General features: G+C 38.8%; 1 protein-coding gene across 1 annotated transcript in view; it reads left to right on the top strand.

Moving 5' to 3' along the window:
* Positions 1-20,194, top strand: part of DENND4C (DENN domain containing 4C) — a 114,795-nt gene that overhangs the window by 42,355 nt on the left and 52,246 nt on the right. The window contains exons 3-10 of the mRNA XM_073345479.1: positions 5,366-5,618; positions 6,846-6,915; positions 9,089-9,258; positions 10,614-10,855; positions 13,761-13,827; positions 14,472-14,530; positions 16,034-16,178; positions 17,638-17,813. Of these exons, the coding sequence (XP_073201580.1) occupies positions 5,366-5,618; positions 6,846-6,915; positions 9,089-9,258; positions 10,614-10,855; positions 13,761-13,827; positions 14,472-14,530; positions 16,034-16,178; positions 17,638-17,813 (1,182 nt within the window). The remainder of the gene's footprint in view (positions 1-5,365; positions 5,619-6,845; positions 6,916-9,088; positions 9,259-10,613; positions 10,856-13,760; positions 13,828-14,471; positions 14,531-16,033; positions 16,179-17,637; positions 17,814-20,194) is intronic.

The following is a 20,194-nucleotide window of genomic DNA, read 5'->3' on the forward strand; positions in this document are numbered from 1 at the left end:
TCTGGTGGGCAGTCAGGAAGGAGAGGCGGGGTTGGATGGAGTGGCGGGGGGCGGGCAGGGGCAGGGGTTCTGGGGGCAGTCAGGGGACAGGGAGAAGAGGTGGTTGGATGGGGCAGGGGTCCTGGGGGGGCCGTCAGGGAACGGGGGGGGGTTGGATGGGGCAAGGGTGCTGTGGGGGCTGTTGGGGGCAAGAAGCAGGGGGGGGTCAGATAGGGGGCAGGGGTCGGGGCTGACCCAAGCCTGGCTGTTTGGGGAGGCTCAGCCTCCCCTAGCCGGCCCTCCATAAAATTTCGGAAACCTGATGTGGTCCTCAGGCCAAAAAGTTTGCCCGCCCCTGCTATACGCCATACTGGAAGGTGGTGATTTTAGAAGACTTATGAACATGTGGGAATAAATGCACACAAACTATGAAAATAACCACCTTTTAATATCTTAGTGGAGTAGAATGATTGGTAGTGTTTGAACCAGAGTCCTTAGGGTTTTCAGGTATCTAGGTACTTATGTGGCCCTCATCACTGTACTGTCCTATGATCACCTGTGAGATTGTGTTTCTTATATGTTCTGACAGGTTTTTTTTGCAGAGATTGGACCTTGTGTAGAGCTCTGCTGGGGTGTCTAAATTTACTTATTCTTTTGGAACCACAGCTTTTTGATTTATGAAGCTTACATGCTCCTGAAGAACTTCTACTTCTGTATTTAAACTAAATATATTTGTTTTGCAGAACTGTAACAGCTCTGTTTGTTTGTCTGTGATATCTGTAAGTCTTTCAAAATCAATCAAGGAGTTTACAAACTGACAAGCTTTACTAAAGCTCCTTCGAGTTTTATATTATTGTAACCAATAAATCCAAAATTATCCTCACATCCTTAATCACAAATATTTCTAGATATCTTTAGTGAGGACTAATTAGACCAAGATATTTTTGTAGTTGCATGTGGACCATGAAATTAGACTTCTCAGAGTTGAGAACCTCAAGTTTTGTAAACCTTCTCGTATATCAAAACACTGTGATGAATTTTGAAACTTCAAATGTGCAAAAAACACTCTTTTAGATAGAAAGCATACAGGCTTGCTTCCTCCTGGAACTTGTCTCAGAAAAGTTGGAGAGGGATGGATTGTAAAACTCAGGCTTACAGTACAATGGAAATATTTCCCCTGTGGCGCTTATAAAGTCCTCTTCCAGCCTGTTCAAAATTGAACTGGGGTCCACATTGGCACCAGGGCAGACCCAGGACAGTGGAATCTCCAAAGGTGGTTTTAAGTTACTTTTTGTGCCCTATCCACACCTCCACCTCTGAGTTGTGCAAAGTGTGTCATGACTGTGTTCCCCCTCAGACTGCCTCTCCCAAGATCTGTCAATACTCTACTTCTCTTCTGTTCTCCCCCTCCCCCGCCCCCCATTGACTCAGACTTGCCAGACACTGAACAGCCAGAGGACTAAACCATTCAGCCAAAGAGTGGGTAGAATAGATAAACTGATAGAAGCTTCCCTCAGCTTCTAGGAAAGGGGAGCATGTTGGAAGTCTAAATAGGATGCTGCCTTGATGGATGGGGGTGTGTGTGTGTGTGAGAGAGAGTGAGAAAGAGACCGATTCCATCTTAACAACCTGAAGCTAAGTGTCTGAAATCTGAAGCCTCCCCCCCACCTTGCAGGAAGTGAGGGGTGTATGCATGTATTCCCTCTTTCCTCCCCTAGAACCACCTGGCAGGGGCTTCTAAACCTCTTCTAAACATTTTAAATAAAAGACAAAATTCTTGAATCTCTTACTGTTCAATGATAGTGAAGAGTTGAACACAGTACTGAATGCACAAATAAGGAAAGCTAACCTGTCCTGGGTAGCCCAGAAAACATGCATTTGAGTTCTCTTTTCACAAATAATCCTCCAGAAGTATTGTTGACTTTCAGCTGCTTATAATTTTGGAGTCCTTGTAACCTGTGTCTTGGACCCATCTCGTACTGTCTGCTTTTTTTTTTAAAGAGAGTACCTGCAGAAATATTGACTGATTAAAAATCTGTCTTCACCAAATTTCATCTCAAAGCAGATGAGAGTTAAACCAACTCTCAATGAGGGGACTACACCATGTTCAATTGGGAGCTATTTGTAATACTTGTAGTGTTCCATAATGCCTTACGGCCCATTTCACAGAATCCTGTTTTTCACATTTACATGGGAAAATTAATAATTTACATGAGGCAAATAATGACTTAGGCTTTGTGATACCTAATAATGCTAGTATAAGTAGAAACTTAATGGCATTCCTAAATCGTCTGACCAACCACATTTTTTGCGCTAGCTTTGGCTTCTCCTGCTATTTAATATTTGTAAATTGCCTTCCTAACTCTCTTTAACAGAGATAGGAAGGGTTGCTGTGCTGCAGAGACTTGCTTAATACAAAGGCCAATAGAGTCAGAGGTCCAGCTTGAAGCAGGAGGAGGAATCAAACTAGAGTGAGCCCTGGGTCTACTGTACTAGAATATGGTATAAAACAGTGCAGTAGTTCATGTATTATTTGAAATTGGTCCTAGTATTTTTAGATCAATTATTTTTACAGATTTCCTTGATGGTGGGAAAGCAGCACTTTTTCCTCTAAGTGCTGTTGATTGATGCATTGTGACATGTCTTAAATCTAGTAGATTTGAGGACCGAACATATGCCTATGACATGAATTGAATCTGGTGAACAGAGACATTCTGAGTCGCTTGAGAAGGAGACACTTATCCTGAAGAAATGGATGGCTATGTTCCAAGTAAAAGTCCTGATCTAAATCCTATTGTAGTCAGCAGAAAGCCCCTCCCGTTGATTAGGTGGTGGATCAGGTCCAAAGTATGAGATCACTGAAATAGGGAACAGTTCTTATCCTTTGAAAGGTCTATCTCCTAAATGTTGTACAAGAGTAAATTGTATGTTCTGATTAGGGCTGCACCTCTGCTGATAAATCTGAAAGGGGTGGTTGTGTGGAAGCTGAACTCAATAGAAGCAAACTTATCACACACTGGTGAGAGAGGGCTTTGCTCACGTATTGAAGGGTGACCTAAACCTGAAGTGCTGTGGTTAACAGTTACATGTCCCAAAGATCAAATTTTGATTCTGTGGTCTGGAATGTTACAAATACCTTTCTTCTAATAGTCTGCTTCTGGATTTCATTACTGTGCATGAAGCCAGGAACTGGTTTGGTTTTGTCACATTGCTAGCCTAGTGAATTTCCTTTTTATGAACCTGATAGGCAGTTGCGAAGCCTGATTAAACATCTGGTCTTAAAAATGTTTGAAATCATTGATTAATTCTGGGATCTTTAAGCATCTTTCTGGTAGCACTTGGAAATGTATGAAATTTACCGTGGGGATTGAGGGATGCAATATCCCCTTTTTAGAAGCTGAAGTCTAGTTGGAAACATGCTTCAAGAATAAACTTATTTTAGTGTTAATTTTTTTTAAATTTTTTTTATCTGTGATATTAAACACTTGTGAACTATAAATAGGCCTTAATTTGAAACCTCTCTGAAACTCAAGTAGAAGGTAATATTTTTTGCTAATATTAAAATTATGGGACTACTAATATTTTTTTATGGTGGCAATGCTGTATATTTTTCTGGGAATAGTTTGATTCTTCCCCCCCACCCCCACCCCCCCATACATTTTATTTAATCTTGTCATAAAAATGTCATGTGAAGGGTGCATTTTAGAAATACTCTCTTGAACACTCCTCTGTCCAAGATGTCTGAATTAAGATTCTGATACTTTTTCCCATTATAAGACCCTATCTTCAGTTTCTTAAAACTTTGCTGGACTTAATTTGTTCAGTTAAAATTTTCCATGCCAGGTACAAAGGAACACTTCACTTTTCAAGTAAGTCAAAAGTGAGGGTAATATGATACACGGCATGCTCTCTCTATCCATTTTTATATTGCATTCTGCACCATCTGAGTTCTTATGTACATACCATTATTATTGTGCAACCCAAAGAAATAATCTCATAGTAAGGGGCATGAAGTCTGACTTAGTGTCCATCTAGTTCAGTGGTGCAGGATCAAGATCAGACCTTTAATGGACTAAAATTGCTTTTTGAAGTCCACTGTGCAAGAGTCTTCTGTGGCTCAACTGACTGGTTTAGCCTGCTGCATGCTGACATAATATGAAAGCTATGTCATACTCTCAGTTGACTTGATCTTTTAGCTTGAATGTAATACTCTAGGTACTAGTTTTTTTAATACATGGACACAAATGCATGGTATGCTCTTAAGACTTATGAGTGGTGTGTCACAGAAGTGATTGGCACAGGATGTTTGGGGACAGTTATAATTGCAGGTACTCTATCCACTTACCAAAAAGGAACACATGTGATGAGATGCTAGGTGCCAGTGTTCTTGGAAACAAGAAAAAGAGACTCCTCAGCATAACTAAATATGTTTAGTCAAGGGAAACAAAAGAGGCATGTTAAGATTTTTAGAAATATTGTTTAAAATTGTGTGAAAGTGGTAAGTATGAGTGGTGTGGAGGTCTGATTAGACAGAACAATTGCTTTCTTTTGGATGGGGGAAGATAAAACTTGCATGTTGTATTATTATTTTAGAAATATGATTTGGTACAGTTTGAATTGTATATTTCTTTCCACTGTTTATGTCCAAGCAACTTTTCCTCCATGCTGAGGATACTTACAGGTTTCTACTCCTGGAAGTTAGCGGTTATCCCGGCAAACTAAACAGAAAATTTAATCCTTTTAATTGGCTAGTGTTTCAGATTAAGAACCCCTACAAAAAATGCCAGAGAGACCATGAATCCAAACTTTGATTGGCCCACTTCTCTAAAAGCTGACCAAGCTAGCAAATTTCTGTTTTTTCTAGTAGTCCCTTAAAAATAATTGAAATGAGCTTGGAATGAATTTGGTGACATTTTAGTGCTTCTGAAAAGGAATAACTCCTAGCATAAGACATGTTTAGATATAGTGTGAGGAAACATTGTGAAAGCTTCCTTTTACAACTGACAGTGCAACACCTCCACTGTTCTTTTAGTTAAGTACTTAGGGCCAAACTTTCAGACTTGGGGTCCGAAAGTTACACACCTACGTCCATATTTAGGCACCTCACAGAAATGCTGAAAACTTGCCGTTCCCACTGAAGTCCCCTTTTTAAAAGTTTCTCTGCATAGGCCAGTTGCCTACTGTATATTTTCACATCCCTCACAGCTCTTGCGAGACTATGGTTAAGATGACTCTGAAATGTACACTTCTCACACGTCAATTATTTACTATTGATGTGCAAAGCTGATTGCAGTCCTAGAAAGACAGCATACATGTTTCTGTACAAATAACATGATGTATCTGTGTGTAATGTTTGTATCTTTCTATTTGTTTCCCTCATCTGCAGAGTTCTATACGAAGGGAAGGAACGTGTAATTTTAGGCTGTGAGGTGATCCAAGCTACTCCCTACGGTCGTTGTGCCAATGTTAACAACAGTTCAGCTACTTCCCAACGAATCTTTATTACCTATCGAAGGGCTCCTCCAGTACGGCCTCAGAATTCCTTGGCTGTAACAGATATCTGTGTTATTGTTACCAGCAAAGGAGAAACGCCTCCCCATACGTTCTGCAAAGTTGATAAGAACTTAAATTGTGGCATGGTGAGAATAAATGTGTCATTTTAAAAGTTTAGGCCTTTCTAAAACAAAAAGGGACAAAACGGGAAGGCTTTGGACTCTGTAATGCTGTTATTAGTGTGTGTATTCTATTATTAATATATTTTCATTCTCAGTATGACTTAACGTCATATTTGTTTTGTAGTTCTTCTTCTTTCAGCTTTTCCTTAGAAGCTTCTGCCAGGATTGTTTCCATTAACTAACTAGTCATTTTCTCAAGTTGCGTGTTGACACACTATTCCCCTTTAAAAGGAAAAGGAAAAAACAAACCACCTTAGTGGTACTTGAGGGCCAATACAAAAACCACTGTAAACACATTTCTTTACCTCTGTTACTGATAACACTGTTTTGTTGAAAGTCAGAGAATCCAGCTCACTGTTTATATTCTTTGTTTGGACTTTCCGTTGGACAGTACACCAGTGAAATTAGCTTTACTTTTGTTTATAGTCTGCTTTGCCTTCAGTTTCTGAGCTGTAGAGTACACTTAAAATTTAGATTGACCTAGCTATGTCACTTGCAGTGTCTGAGGATCGTAGTTAAGCCTCCCAAACCCTGGGTGTAGATCTGGCTAGGTCAACACAAGAATTTTTCTGTTGACCTAGCTCTGGCCACTCAGGGAGGTGAATTACCGACATTGATGGAGAAACCCTTTTCAGAAATACCTATGCTACTGCAGCGTGCTGCAGCTACGTTGCTGTAGTACTGATAGTTTAGACGTGCCCTTAGTGCAGCACTCCTTTAGTTTTCAAACACTGCGGGGAAATCTGTTTTAAAAACACTTGTATACGTTGCCATACCCCAACCCCACAAAAAGCCACTGTGGAAACATTTCCATTGGTTTCCGATTCTGTAAAAGCTTATGATGTCCCTCTAAGGGTCTGACTTGAATGACAAAAGGAAGGAAATGCAGAAGTGAAAGCTGCAGTTGCTTTATTTCACCTGTACCTGTTTCATTATTTGTTGGCCACAGGACAGTGCGTGTGTCTTTTTACTTATGACCTTTGATAAAGGGCACAGTATTAACTCTGAATTTCATGATGTGTTGTTATGTGTTGGGCTGATGAACGCCAGCAATATGTTTCCTCTAACATTTTTTATTTAAATGTCTCTGCTTTGGGTATAACTGTAAATAGGTTCAAACACTTAATCTGTACTGCTCCATTCAGGTGCTGTCTCTGTGGGTTTTGATGAGACTTGATTTGTGTCTTACAGTGGGGGTCCAGTGTGTACCTCTGTTATAAGAAGTCTATGCCGGCTTCTAACTCAATAGCATATAAAGCTGGTAAGTTTTGCAAAGAAGAGCACCTAAATATATTCGCAGAAGTATATAAGTGTCCTGCCTAACTTTATTTTAAATTATTCTTTCAACTTATTAACTTTGCTTTCAGGGCAGAGATCCAGTGTATAACAGCCATTGACAAATGTCAACCAAAATGAATTCCTATAATCCTTTCCTCAGCTTATCCCACTTGTACCTAGCTGTAAAGGTAGATCAACTTGGCCTTTGTTGAACAAGCTAAGATTAGAGTTCAGGGCCCATCACTGGGAATGTCCTCATTTTAGCTCCCTCTTGGTCAAATCTAGTGACTGCCAGCAGGAGCATCTGAGATGTAGTGTGTAGACAGAAGGGAATTAAATGATGTAGGGCTGTAGAGAGCACAAACAGCTTCATAACTTCTCAGTCTTAAGCAGCTCCATATGTGATGTTTCTCGCCATTGAGAACAAGTAGTCCATGCCCCACAGACCTACATGCTGAGAGCAGATGGAAATGAGGCAGGAGCCTAGTCCTGTATACCCTTCAGTAGCAGGTGTGGGGCTTGTAGAAGCCAGGATGATGGAGCCTGAGAATGCCAGGGAGAGGTGGTGTTTGGGAAACTGAAGGGTAGTTTGAGTGGGGACGTAGCTTGAAGTGTTGATTGTTGAGGAGGGGTTTAAAAAAATCAGGGTGAAAGCCTGGAATAGCCACCTCCCAGCTAGCTTGGATTTAAGAGGAGGAGCAGTGAGAGCAGAGGGTTAACTATATTGGCTGCATGTTATTTGTCATTGTAGTCGGGTGAAGAAACTGCAAGGGCATCCCAGCAGACCACCTGGATAAGTTATATTTTAGCAGGGCTGTGGAGAGGCATTGAATTACCACCAGGTGTTCTGGGTGCCTTGTAAGATGCCTGACACTTAGCAGTTCTTAACTTCTGATTGCACTTGGTAGGAAATTGGAAGCCAGTTCAGTCTGAGGAGATTAGGTATAATACACTACCAAATGACTACCATTATTACAAGCAATTGGCTGTGTTCTGTACTGACTTCGCTGCTTGTTTCCTTTATTTTTATGGCTTGCCTTGGCAGACTCTGCAGCCAGGTATCCTTAACTCAGTTTAGCAAGCATTTGTATTTGCTTTTAGTCAGCAAAAAGCTTGTCTTTATTTTGTTTGTGTTGGTTGGAGTGGTTGGAGGTTCCAGGCAACCTTTTGTTTTTATTTGTGTGTTCCTCACAACCATCAGAACATTTTGCATATACCATGGAAGCTAGGTGCATTTCTTCTGTCCTCCTGCAATCTGTTCACCTGTTTTAAGTGAAGGAGAGGGGCCGAGGAATGTCCCAACCAAGAACTGGTGGGGAAATCTTTGTCTGAATTTACATGAAAATAGTGGCAGTAGCATTAGGTTTCCAAAAAAGAGACCTTCCCAGTTGGGCTTATGGAGCATAAGACATCAGAAGTCTAGGGACAAGCCTCTTCCTTTGCCCATTGAATGGAATAAATTGCCAACATTTATTTCCTGAGTGGAGTTGGAAACCATAGATACTAGGGTGGATGGTGCTATACAAGAACCTAGATAAGTGACATTGGTATGCTGATACTTCTATGCAGTGTTTCTAGTAATTCAGGAGTATCTCAGCCAGCCAGAAATACTGCCCAAAAGGTATTTAATGGTCACACGTCTGTACTAGCAGTTAAATTACCAAAGGATTAATATAAATTAATTGAAGTTTTAAAGTAGACAGCCAGTTAGTGAGTTCATCTTTCTGTTCAATTGAACATTAATTTTGCTCAGCAAGGCATTGTTAGTGTAGCTTCCTCCCTGGGGAATTCCTTTGTAATGTAACCACTTTAAATGGCACATCTACTTATTAGAATAAGTTTTAAGCAGCTCCTATATAGTTTAAAGCCAAACATTCAGTTATCAAAGTTTACAATTTGGAATTGTTTGAACTATTACAAAAAGTGAGTTTTAAACTTACGTGGATATTTGAAATCCACATTAGATTGTTTAGTCTCTCCCAGTTTAACAGGAATTCTCCCCCGCCCCACCTAAGGTTTTATATACACACAGCTATGATGTCTGGTTAGCAGTAGATCTTAATGTATAGCTATAGAAAACATACTGCTGTTACTTTGTTCAAGGCTTGCAGAGCATTGAAAACGCACTTGTCAATCTTTCCTTTTTCTCCAAAAAGGCTTAATTTTCAGATATCCAGAGGACGATTATGAGTCATTCCCATTGTCAGAATCTGTACCTCTTTTCTGCCTTCCTATGGGAGCCACTATTGAATGCTGGGATCCTCAAACCAAATACCCATTACCAGTGTTTTCAACATTTGTCCTGACTGGTTCTTCTGCAGAAAAGGTATGAATGAATATTGTGTTGGTTTAGTTGTTGTTGTTGTTGTTGTTTTTTGTTTTTTTAATGGTTGATATCAGGACTTATCCAAAGCTAGAATTCAGTTGGTATTGAGAGAAAATATACATTACTCCTTCAGTATTTGAGAAATTTCAGTTATCCTACTGAATGTCTGTCACCGATGCACTTTGGATTTATTGTGGAAAGAGGAAATACAAATCCCCCTGGTCACTTGTGACTGACTGACTAGCTAAAATAATCTCCTTTCCCCTTCAAGTAATTAGTCTTGCTTCTAGAACTTTGGGGGAATTCTGAAATATAATGTCCAAAATACACAAAAAAAAATGTAGGAAACTGGCCCCAAAATGAACACTGGGGTGATAGTGCCTATGCAGAGCTCGAGGTGGCTGAGCCTATAGGAAGGCAAGGGGCGGGCAAGCAGGCAGGAAGGAAGGAAATAATATGAAGAGTTTTTTTGGTGGTGTTTAGTCGCATGGGAATGAAGCACAGTTATGGTTCCATAGAACTAAAATTGCGGGACCTGGTGGATCAGGAAATCCAAACTCACTCCATGTGGGCAAGAGAAGTTTTAATCCATCTCTAGAAAAGCTGTTCAACTGAAAAGGGGCTCTTCAGTTGCCTCATTTATAATGTTTAGATTTAGTTTCTGTTGGTCTCATCACACAGTACCTAGCTCTAATATTGCTCCATGGTCATCCAAGAAGCCCCAAACCATTTCTCCAACTTAGTAACCTTGTTGATCAAAGGAAAAGTGAAACCTGTATCAACTTTTTTCCTTTATAAGGAACATAATAAGTTATTGATCGTGCATTATCAGTTTTCCAGTATATTTCAGTTAACCTGAAACTCTGGTAGGCAAGATTGGGAGTGTTAGTAAAAGTCACTTTTTTGTCAAAAGTCCATGTAAAATGGATTCTAAACTTCAAGCTCCTTTGTATTTAGTGCGACCCTCAGATGGAAATGTTGAGAAACATAATGGTTTTCTAAATTGGTTTGGGTTGTGTAGAAGGTGCCATTTCATCGGGTTCCTTCTGGATGTTGTTAGTTTACTATATATAAACTTTTTTGGGGGCAGGGGGAGAGACAAAAGAAATAGTGAAAAACTTAGAAATTCATATTTATATATTCATAAGGATGCTTTAATATAGAATCAAATATTTCATTTGTGTATGTGTATTGTTGTGCCTAGGATCCCCAGCCATGAACTAGGGCCCCATTGTACAAACATTCAGCAAAAAGAATGAAGAGTACTTTAAAGAAATCAAACCCAACTTTCTGTTTAATGTTGGTCATAACCATTTGCTTGTTTGTGTTTTTGTTTGTTTTTGTTCATCCTTCAGGTGTACGGTGCTGCTATTCAATTTTATGAGCCTTATTCCCGGGAGCTGCTAACAGAAAAGCAGCATATGCAGCTGGGTCTCCTGACAGCTGTGGAGCGAAAAGTGGTTACTTCCAAATCCATCAATTCCAACACATGCATCTGCCTTCTCTCTCACTGGCCTTTCTTTGAAGCCTTTCGGAAATTTCTTATGTTCATCTACAAGCTCTCTGTCTCTGGGCCTCATCCTCTTCCCATTGAAAAGTATGTTTGGCATCTTCCAAATAAATTAATGTTTCCAGGCACTTAAATGTAGCTGTAGCTCAAAAAGTGAGGTGACCATATGTAAATAGCACCTTCTTCCTTGATGTATTTGTTCTGTACTCTTAACTGTACTGTCTTTTACTGAATTGACAAAAATTACTTGTTCCTACTGTTAGACATCTGGGCTCTGCAGTAGTGCTATGAGGAGTGGACTGGATTTTTTGCTGCCTCATTTATTAATGTTCTGTCTCCATGTTCCCTTACTGGTGACAGAAGAGGCAAAAAACAGCTAGATTTTTAGATCCTGACTTACATTTGCAGCACTGCAATTTAGACAAGTAAATCTGTTCTTTTAAAATGAATTGATTTGGTATGAAGTCACTGAGGGTATAAACAGGGTACTCTAAGGATGTTTAAAGAATATGTATATTTAGTCTATTTTTTAAATTTAGCAATTAATGTAGAGTGGTCATGACCATCTCTATCAGGAACAGGATTTCATGGCTCCCATCAGATGCCTAACAAACTAATTCACAACACTTGAAAAAAGTGGCAGGTGTGCTGGAAATATTGAGACTTACAGAAATGGCACACTTCTAGAAATGACCGTGTCATTGGTTTATTGGTTACATTTCATCAGACGATCCAGTGCAGACTTTGGTGTTCTTTCTCTCTTCCCCTTTGTTTCCTTTCCTTTTTGGAAAGGACATCTAAAAGACAATATGCCTCTTGGTTGTATCTTTTGTGTTTCCCACTGTGCCCTTGAGGTCCCAGAGCTGCTAATATTTACTTTCTTTACACACGAAGAATGTGGGAAGGAGATATTTTTGTAGCAATTTATGTATGGATAAAGAGGCCTTGAGAGCATTTTTATGAATCTTAACTAAATGATCTCTGTACAGCTCATTGCAAGTAGTGAAGACTGTATTAGACAACTGTGTATGTTAACTGAGTACAGAGGAGACTGTAATCCTATTAATGGGAAGGTACATTTGGATGACTCTGACCTGTAGCACTGATATTTGATTCCTGTCATCAGTGAAACTCTCCTCTCTGCCTCCTAACCACCAATTTATCAGGCTGAGGCTGAAGATTTTCTAGTTTTTGGTTATTCAGATTAGTGATGATGGAATAATATGTTATGTTTCAGGATGGACTATTATGTTTTTTTAAGGCTGGATTAATAACTAATGAATCTCTCCTTTTAAGATTGGTGTTAGAGTAACTTCGCTGTACAATTACAGCCTAAAAGTGCTTGAAACATAAACTGTAGCTTAAACCATCATTTCTATCTGTTAAGGTATTGTGTACACTGCTAAAATGGTAATTGAATTAGTAATGTAACTAGATTCAAATACCACCTACAATATTAAAAGTAGCGATTTAAGAATTTTTATCTTTGAAAACTGTAAGCTATTGGAGCTTTTAGTTCCGTGTTGTGTAATCATGTCTCAGAAGATATAAACAAAAATAAGTGCAGATGACCTTAAGTTGATAGTTCCCAGTTCCCTGGGGATTTTTCCAAAGGTAGCATTTTACAGCGCCTTGAAATCAGAGAATATCATACTGAACCAATCTGCTCAGTAATCTCCTGACCTAACCAAGACCCACGAATAGATCTCCGATGACTTAATTTTAATTGAGAATGGAGTATTACTGACTATTATCCAGGAAGTTAGTTTGGATGAAATGTAGGATCAATGTCCATCGAGATTAGTTAACGACACTGACAACCCCTGCCCACTCCACACCCCAAAATTCACCTCAAACTAAGCTGCGAGGGAGGTGAGAATAACTTTAGCAGTCTCCCACTTATTTTAATAAAATATTGGGGAAGCTGCATTAATCAATGAAATATAGAGCATTTGACTTCTAGACTGCCAATTTGAATCCAGCCCAGGGTCTGTAATGACCAAGTGTTACCACTGTTTTACAGCTATTAACTATACTACAGTGTTTGATAAGACTGGGATGGTCTCAGTCCAGTTCCTAGTGGACAAGTGTCAGACTAATTAAACTGCCACAGTTAGTGCTAATTGACCCCCTTGTTGGCTGGATGCCATAGGGATGAATGAAATGTTAAAAACTTTGATAAGGGAGAAGCCAAGGATTTGGCATGGAAACTCTCCCTCTTGGAAGTTACTGCTATGAGAGGTTGGGGCATATAGGTGTGAAGCATGACAAAACTCTCACTGTTCTAAGTGAGCTAGCAGGCAATGAGAAATTCCCTGCTGTCATTAGAGTATGGATAGAATGAAGAGTGATGGTAGTGGTCCATTTTTCATAATTTTTTGGAGGTGGGTAGGAGGTTGTGTTCAGAGGGACAATGCCATGTCACTTAATCCCCAGATTAAATGTACCTGTTTGCAAGTAGTATGCAGTGTACTCTTTTTACCTCCGCTTAGTGTTGTGTATTTGGAAAAATATTCACTGCAATAAAAACACAACAATAATAAAACCTACACTTGCCATAGATTCTAAACACACACAACCTGAGCATGTGATATTAATAATCAGAATGCATTTTGTAGGCATGGTAAGTGGGTTCTTTTAACAAGATGCTGTTTTAAAAATAAATTTAACTTTGAATTTTAAAATGTGTATCTTTCACCTGTTGTCTCATACGCTGAATAATTGCTGCTTGACACAATATTATAGGAAGTTAAATGCAGTTTCCTCTTGCTGTAGGACTTGAGGAATCTCCTCTTTGTTGTCCTACAGCAGTTAGGTGTGTAAGTGAGTGAGTTTGCAAACCCTCCTCTGGACTGCTATAAAGGAGTTTAAAAAAAAAAAAAAAAAAAGAAAATCTGTAAAAACAAACCCGATAAAAGGTTGTCTGCTATACTTAAAATTGAATTTGCTGAATTGAAAACTGATCTTTTTTTTTAAAAAATATTCTTTTCAGGCACATATCCCATTTCATGCACAATATACCTTTCCCTTCACCTCAAAGACCAAGAATCCTTGTACAGGTAACTAAAATATCTGTTTCTGGTTCTAAAGGTGGGGTGGGCCTTCTCCCAGGTACTGAAAGTGTGGGTTCTTCCTTTGGGCTTCTGTCCTCAGCCTTAGAGCTACTCTTTACAAGGGGCCAAATGCTCCTCTCTTAGCTCTGTAAATTTGGAGTAGTTCACTTGAAAGTCCATGGGAGCTCTTCCAGATTTACAGTCATGAAACTGGCAGTAGAATGTTCTTCTGGTTCCTCAAATTTCCATTACTTACCTCTTTGTTTTGTAGGCACCCTTTACTGTACCATATTTCTTTTTTCACCTACCCATCCACCCCGTTACTCTAGATCAGATGAGCCACTCCTCTTGAAGTGTCTGTAGTGCCACTCTGTTAATCACCAGGCAGTGGTTGAATGTTCAGTGCTGTGTCACAGACTGCTTCTTATAACTTCTGTGGGTTGTCTCAATGATTACTCTGGGTCTTCTTGACCCAGTGAACAGAACTTTCAAGAGTTATCCCTGGTGATATTTCCCTGCATGGCATTGTGACATACTGTCTTTAGCGTGCCTGCTGTGCCATCAGAATATTCTGCCGTAAATTTTGATTGGAATATTGTACTCTCTTGAGTTGGCCATATAAATCCATTTAATGTTTTCACCTTTTTCAGCTTTCTGCCCATGATGCATTAATATTGTCTCAACCAGTTTCTACACCCTTGCCACTCAGGTAACATTAACAATGTTTAAATTCTATATGGTTTATTGATGAAGGGTTTTTGTTTTTTAAAACAAATGGGCTGGGGATGAAGCGTGAGAGAACGTAAAACTTTACCATAATACGATCAAATATGAAATAATTGGAACAGGTCAAATGTATGTACACCGTATATTTATAATGCAGTTTGTGTGGAAAAGTAGTGTACAAACCCCGTCATGCATGAGGGAGTAATAATGCTTGAATAGTTACTATATGTGAGCAGCAGATGATTGCTTGCTAGCTGAGTGTGGGATCTCTTTTGAGCAGAGATTGCTAGCTGAGAGTGATTATTTTTTAAATAGTTGATATTTTGGGAACTGAGTTATACGTCATGATCTCCATATTTTTCTTTTGCAACAGAGACTATTTGTTGTTCTACTTCCTTTTCCCCCCCTTCTAATCCATGGGAGAGTGTTGTGGCCACCAGCTTCGTACAATCAACTAGTGTGCATACATGTGCAAGCACAGTGGAAGGCAAAAATGAGTCTAAAGATGTGTTTGTATAGCCCATGGGGGTTGGCACATTCTCTGCAAAAGCAGTCTGAAGCCGTCTCTGTTCTGGAGCCCTGTACGCACAATTTAAATTTGTAGTATACATATTTATATTTACAAATTTGCTTTTCAATTTTAACACTTCAATCAACCTTTGTTCAATATTATCTCTGGAAACTTTGTTTTTATATTGTACCTCCTATGCTGGAGGATCCCAAAGAGTTATTTGCAAATAACAAGTGTCGAGCACCTTTGGAATGTATCCACCTTAGTAGTGGAGAATAGCAGCCAGACAGCAAACTGCACAGTGGTGTGGTGCATAGAGAGAGACACTTGCTCCAGAACAGGAGGGTAAACCCCATATCTTTTGTATGAAGTGTCATAGAATCTTTAATATCCACACATCACTTACCAAAAAAAAAAAAAGCGCACAAACTAAACGGCATGGAATTAAACTTGTATCTATCTCAGAAGTATGAAGGATTGAGTTGACCCAGCTGCAGTTAGAACCTGTGATTCCACGGGTCTAACATGAATGGGTATAGTTTTTTGATGAACTGATTGAAGTATTCCGTCCTAAACAGTGATGCCAGATATCTGCATAGCTGGAACATTCACTAGCCAAACAGGCCTTCCTTTCATAATGCCTATTTTATTTCATAGCATGTTTGGCTGATGGATGCTCATGCACGTAACAGGAAACTCATAAACATAACAAAGAACAATTTACTGAAGCTATTATAAAGTGGTTCCCTTGGATTTAGTTTTTGTTCGCAATAGTGAAAACCCAGTAGTGAGGTGGTGGTTATTGACTAGCTATTCATAATGACATGAATTGAAGCCAACAACTCCTCTCAGCCAGTCATAGTCCCCAGTAAATGCCCAGCATTTTGATTGCTGTTGCTGTAGCAATTATTATATCTTTAGCTGTATGTTGAACACTACTGTTTGGATCCAAGTAATCTTCTCTTCTCTTCCTAGTGGAGCAAACTTCAGTACTTTGCTGATGAATCTTGGACCAGAAAACTGTGCTACTTTGTTACTCTTTGTATTGCTAGAGGGCAAGATCCTGCTGCACTCTCTGAGACCAGCTGTACTGACTGGAGTAGCTGAAGCTGTAGTCGCTGTAAGTACAGGATGTTCTGTACAGTAATGAATGAATGAAGTCATTGCTGAGTCCACAGTGTAATTTTTCATTACGATTTCCACTCTTGTTCATCACCTTCTAGAGTTGACCCCAAACCCCCTCGTTTTGGCTTGGAAATACTTATGCCTAGTCTCAGCCAAACTATGACAGAAAGATCTTGTAATCTTTTTGTGGTGTTGTGTTTATATTAAATGCCACTGTTCTTTGTTTTATTTAAGTTGCTGACTCTTTGCAGTCCTTGACAATTGCTTCTGGGGTATTTAATGGTTGATGCTTTCCAAGGTAATGGAATGCTGACTTCTTGGGAAGTCAGAGACCACAAATAGCAGGTCAGAGGTCCTAGAGAAGGGTCTGTGTGTCCTTCAGCGGCGGTACCACAGAAAATTTGAGGGCACAAGGAAGGTAGCTGGGAGCTAGGTCCCAACTCTTACAGACTCTCTAGAGATTTGTACATCCAAATTCAAATGCCTCAGGAGACTCTGAAGATGTACTTTTGAACCAGATATCTTTGTGTGCCAATAATACTAGTCTCTTTGTGGGTTAAATTAATGGAAAGTGAAAAAAAAAAACACTTTTGAGTTACTAGAATGACACAGAAAAACATTTGCATAAACTCACATAGCTCAATCAACTCTTGTTGAAATAAACAGTCTCTTTTCTGAGCGAAAATTAACTGCAAGAAACTTCAGCCTAAAACTTGAGAAGAAACCTACTCTGAACCTCTCTCTTTGGCTTTACAGTTCCCTTGAATCCTATGCTTATGATGTTAATGATATCTCTCTCTTTGGTAGGGGAATAGCAAGGTTTGAAGCTCAGAACTTCCATGGCTTCTGAAATCTTTTGTTAATGCCATACTGTTCACACTTCAGTGCAGCTATATTTTTCCTCTAGGGGGGGCTTAAAAACATTTTTTTTAATCTTTTAGCAAAATGTTTGCAGATTAGGTTAAAAATATACTTTTCAAGTGCATTTTCTCTTCCAGTGCAAAGCAAATTAATTGTGGACATATCAGTGAGGATATTGCAAACACAGTTGGTGAAGGAACTATAGCAGAAATCCATGAAATTCTTGCTTCCTCAATGAATTTTTCTGATGCCTTCAAGAGTGGCTAATATATTTAATATTTGACTGTAAATTAATGTGTGATTGCCCTAAATAGCCGTTTTACAGCAATGGCATTTTGTGAATATCAGTTATGATTAGGTCTCAGTTTTAATCGTTATAACTATTAGAATTGCTACAGTTTGTTATGCAGCCCTTTAAAAAGTGCACTGAAGAACCTGCAAGGCAACCTTGAAGGTGGCTTTAGTTGACTGTGTAACACAGCTCTTAGTGTCTGTTTGTTTTCTGTATTCACCAGCTTCACTTGTTGTTTTTTATTGCACAATATCTATGTTGTCCTGTTTAATACATGGGTTTCATTTCATTTTTCCTTCAGATGATATTTCCATTTCAATGGCAGTGTCCATACATCCCCCTGTGTCCTTTGTCTCTGGCAGCAGTGCTCAGTGCTCCTGTTCCATTTATAGTTGGAGTTGATTCACGATACTTTGATCTGTATGATCCACCACAGGATGTTGTTTGCATTGACTTAGACACAAACATGGTATACCTGTAAGTTTGGTTTTTTTTAACTTTACTGATTTTATATAGGGATCCAGAAATCCCTAAAGTAACCAGTAAGGAGACATGTATAATATAGAAGAATGTTTCATCAGCCTCTCTCTCTCTGCTGCTGCTAATGCTTCATAGAAAACTAAAATGTACCAAATCGGCCTCTTGGGCTAAATTCAGAAGTGTGATGCAAGTGGCGGTGTAAGTCTGAATGCGTAAGGCTTACAGTAACATAATGTGAGGAAGGTGGAATTGTAGGACAGAAGAAGCAAGTGATCAGAGGGTGTAAGTTAAACTATGGGAAGGGCCTGCATCTTATACCATCCTGTTGGTTGCTTTCCTTGCTGCAATCTCACCCTTGCACCACCATTTACACCATCTCTGAATTTGGTCTGCATGAGTGAAATACAATTCCAGACATGTGTCCCACGAACATACGGATGTTCAGTTTAATGTAAAACTACCAGCTGAAATAGAAATGTATATACAATGCTGATATCCACTTTTCAGGTCCTTTGTCAAGCATGAATTCAGTCTTCTAAGTCATTAGGGAAGCTTTAGTTCCTTTAGCTGGATGAGAGTCATAATGACATGAGGCATATATTATATGAAGAATGTGGAGGGAAAAAAACACCTTCCATTAAAACTCAGACCCTTAGGTTGCATTTCTAATCCTGTTGTATTTAGTATAGAATATGATGGCAAATGGGTCTGTGGAGAACAGCAGATGTGAGGATTTTTCTGGTACTCCAAAATTCAAACTCTTGAATGTTCACTAGTCAAACCGCAGTTCTTTTCAAAACCACATTTTATGTACCAAGAATTACATTCAAACCATAACTCTGAAGTGGGGAAAAAATATCTGATAATGCTGCTCTGAATGTGCCCTTGGCAATATTTGTGATGTAAATATTTCAGTTGAAACTGTATTGCTTTCTATTGCTTCTACGTGCAATGCAGTACAAACTTGATTTCTGGGTAACTTCCATTATGTTATTTCAAATACTGCACTGTATAGACAAATTAGAGGAGGAGTGACTGAAGGGGCAGAACTCTAATAATAAAGAAGTACATGTTGAACTAGCTGAATGACTGTATAAGCCTTTTTCTTGCTGTAATAAAGGACTCCCATTAATCTAATAATCACACGCTCGTCTGAAAATGCTAACCTACTAGTGTTAAGTGACCCCTATCAGTATTGCAACTGAATGAGTAGAGTGTTTTTATCTTCAGTTTGTTTATTTTGTGCATCTCAACATTTTGCATATAGTCAGTTTTATTGTTGTATAGTTAGTTAATTTTCCTTCTTTATCTTCTTTAGCAATAGAGAGAATTTTAAGAAAGTGATTATGATACCACAAATCTCAGAGGGATTCTGGTACCCAAAACTACTTTTACAACTATTTTTTTTTTTAAAGCTGGCTAGATTTCATGTTAACTGTGTCCTTTTTAATTTTTTAAACCACATATAAGGTATACTATGCTTCATTAAGTGCTACGGTTGTTGTGTTTTCCTTATTGTGAATGAGTTAACCAAAAGTAGTTGTCTCCTTTTTGCAGTTGTCTGTGCAATTCCCGCTCTCAAGGAAAAGTTGACCTTTCTCTCCTCAACGTATTTATTAAAATGATTTAAACTTAATCATTAATGTAAAAATAAGATGGTGATTAATTTAGACTTAATTATTTAGTGAATTGTCTCATGCCTTTTACGATTATTCCAGGCTAGTGGAAACAACAATCTTGAATGATGATGATGTTGGCTGTAATTGCACACCGTACATGTTTTCTTTTCCTCTGCAGAAATACGTTTTGTATTGTGCCATGTCAAATTTTTAACTCTAATCAGATTTTCATGCTTAAATATTTGAGTTACAATTAGTCAGTGGGTTTGACTTAGTTTGAACATTTTCTTCTTTTTCTTCATGTCAAGAAGACAGTTCCTGTGATATTTATTGGAAAAAGAAGTGTTTCCTTTCAACTACTGCAAGACTCACTGTTCCTGTGGTACTATCAAAGGAAATACTGCAGAACAATGCTGCTTGTGTATTTTTTTAATGCAAATATAGCAAAATTTGTTCTCAGCAGTCCATTTAGGAGACTGTATTACAGAAGGAATGTTGGCTAGGAAGAGGAAAATAATAGAATTGAAAGGTTTTTTTCTTCTTCTTGTAACAATATCTTTAGTATTTGGTTTTGGGGTATTTTTGTTTTAAAAACACTGCCAGTAGAGACTTAAGTATTCAGTCATGGAGATGTGATTCTCCATATCTCCAGTGTGTAGTGGTGTGGTATTAAGTAGAGATAAATGAATTGCAAAAGGTTCAGTTCAAATAAGCAGATGAAAGTTCAAATAATATAAAACTTATTTGGGCTAGTTAATG

Source organism: Lepidochelys kempii, chromosome 5 (genome assembly GCF_965140265.1).
Source record: "Lepidochelys kempii isolate rLepKem1 chromosome 5, rLepKem1.hap2, whole genome shotgun sequence".
In the NCBI taxonomy this organism is placed as follows: Eukaryota; Metazoa; Chordata; order Testudines; family Cheloniidae; genus Lepidochelys; species Lepidochelys kempii.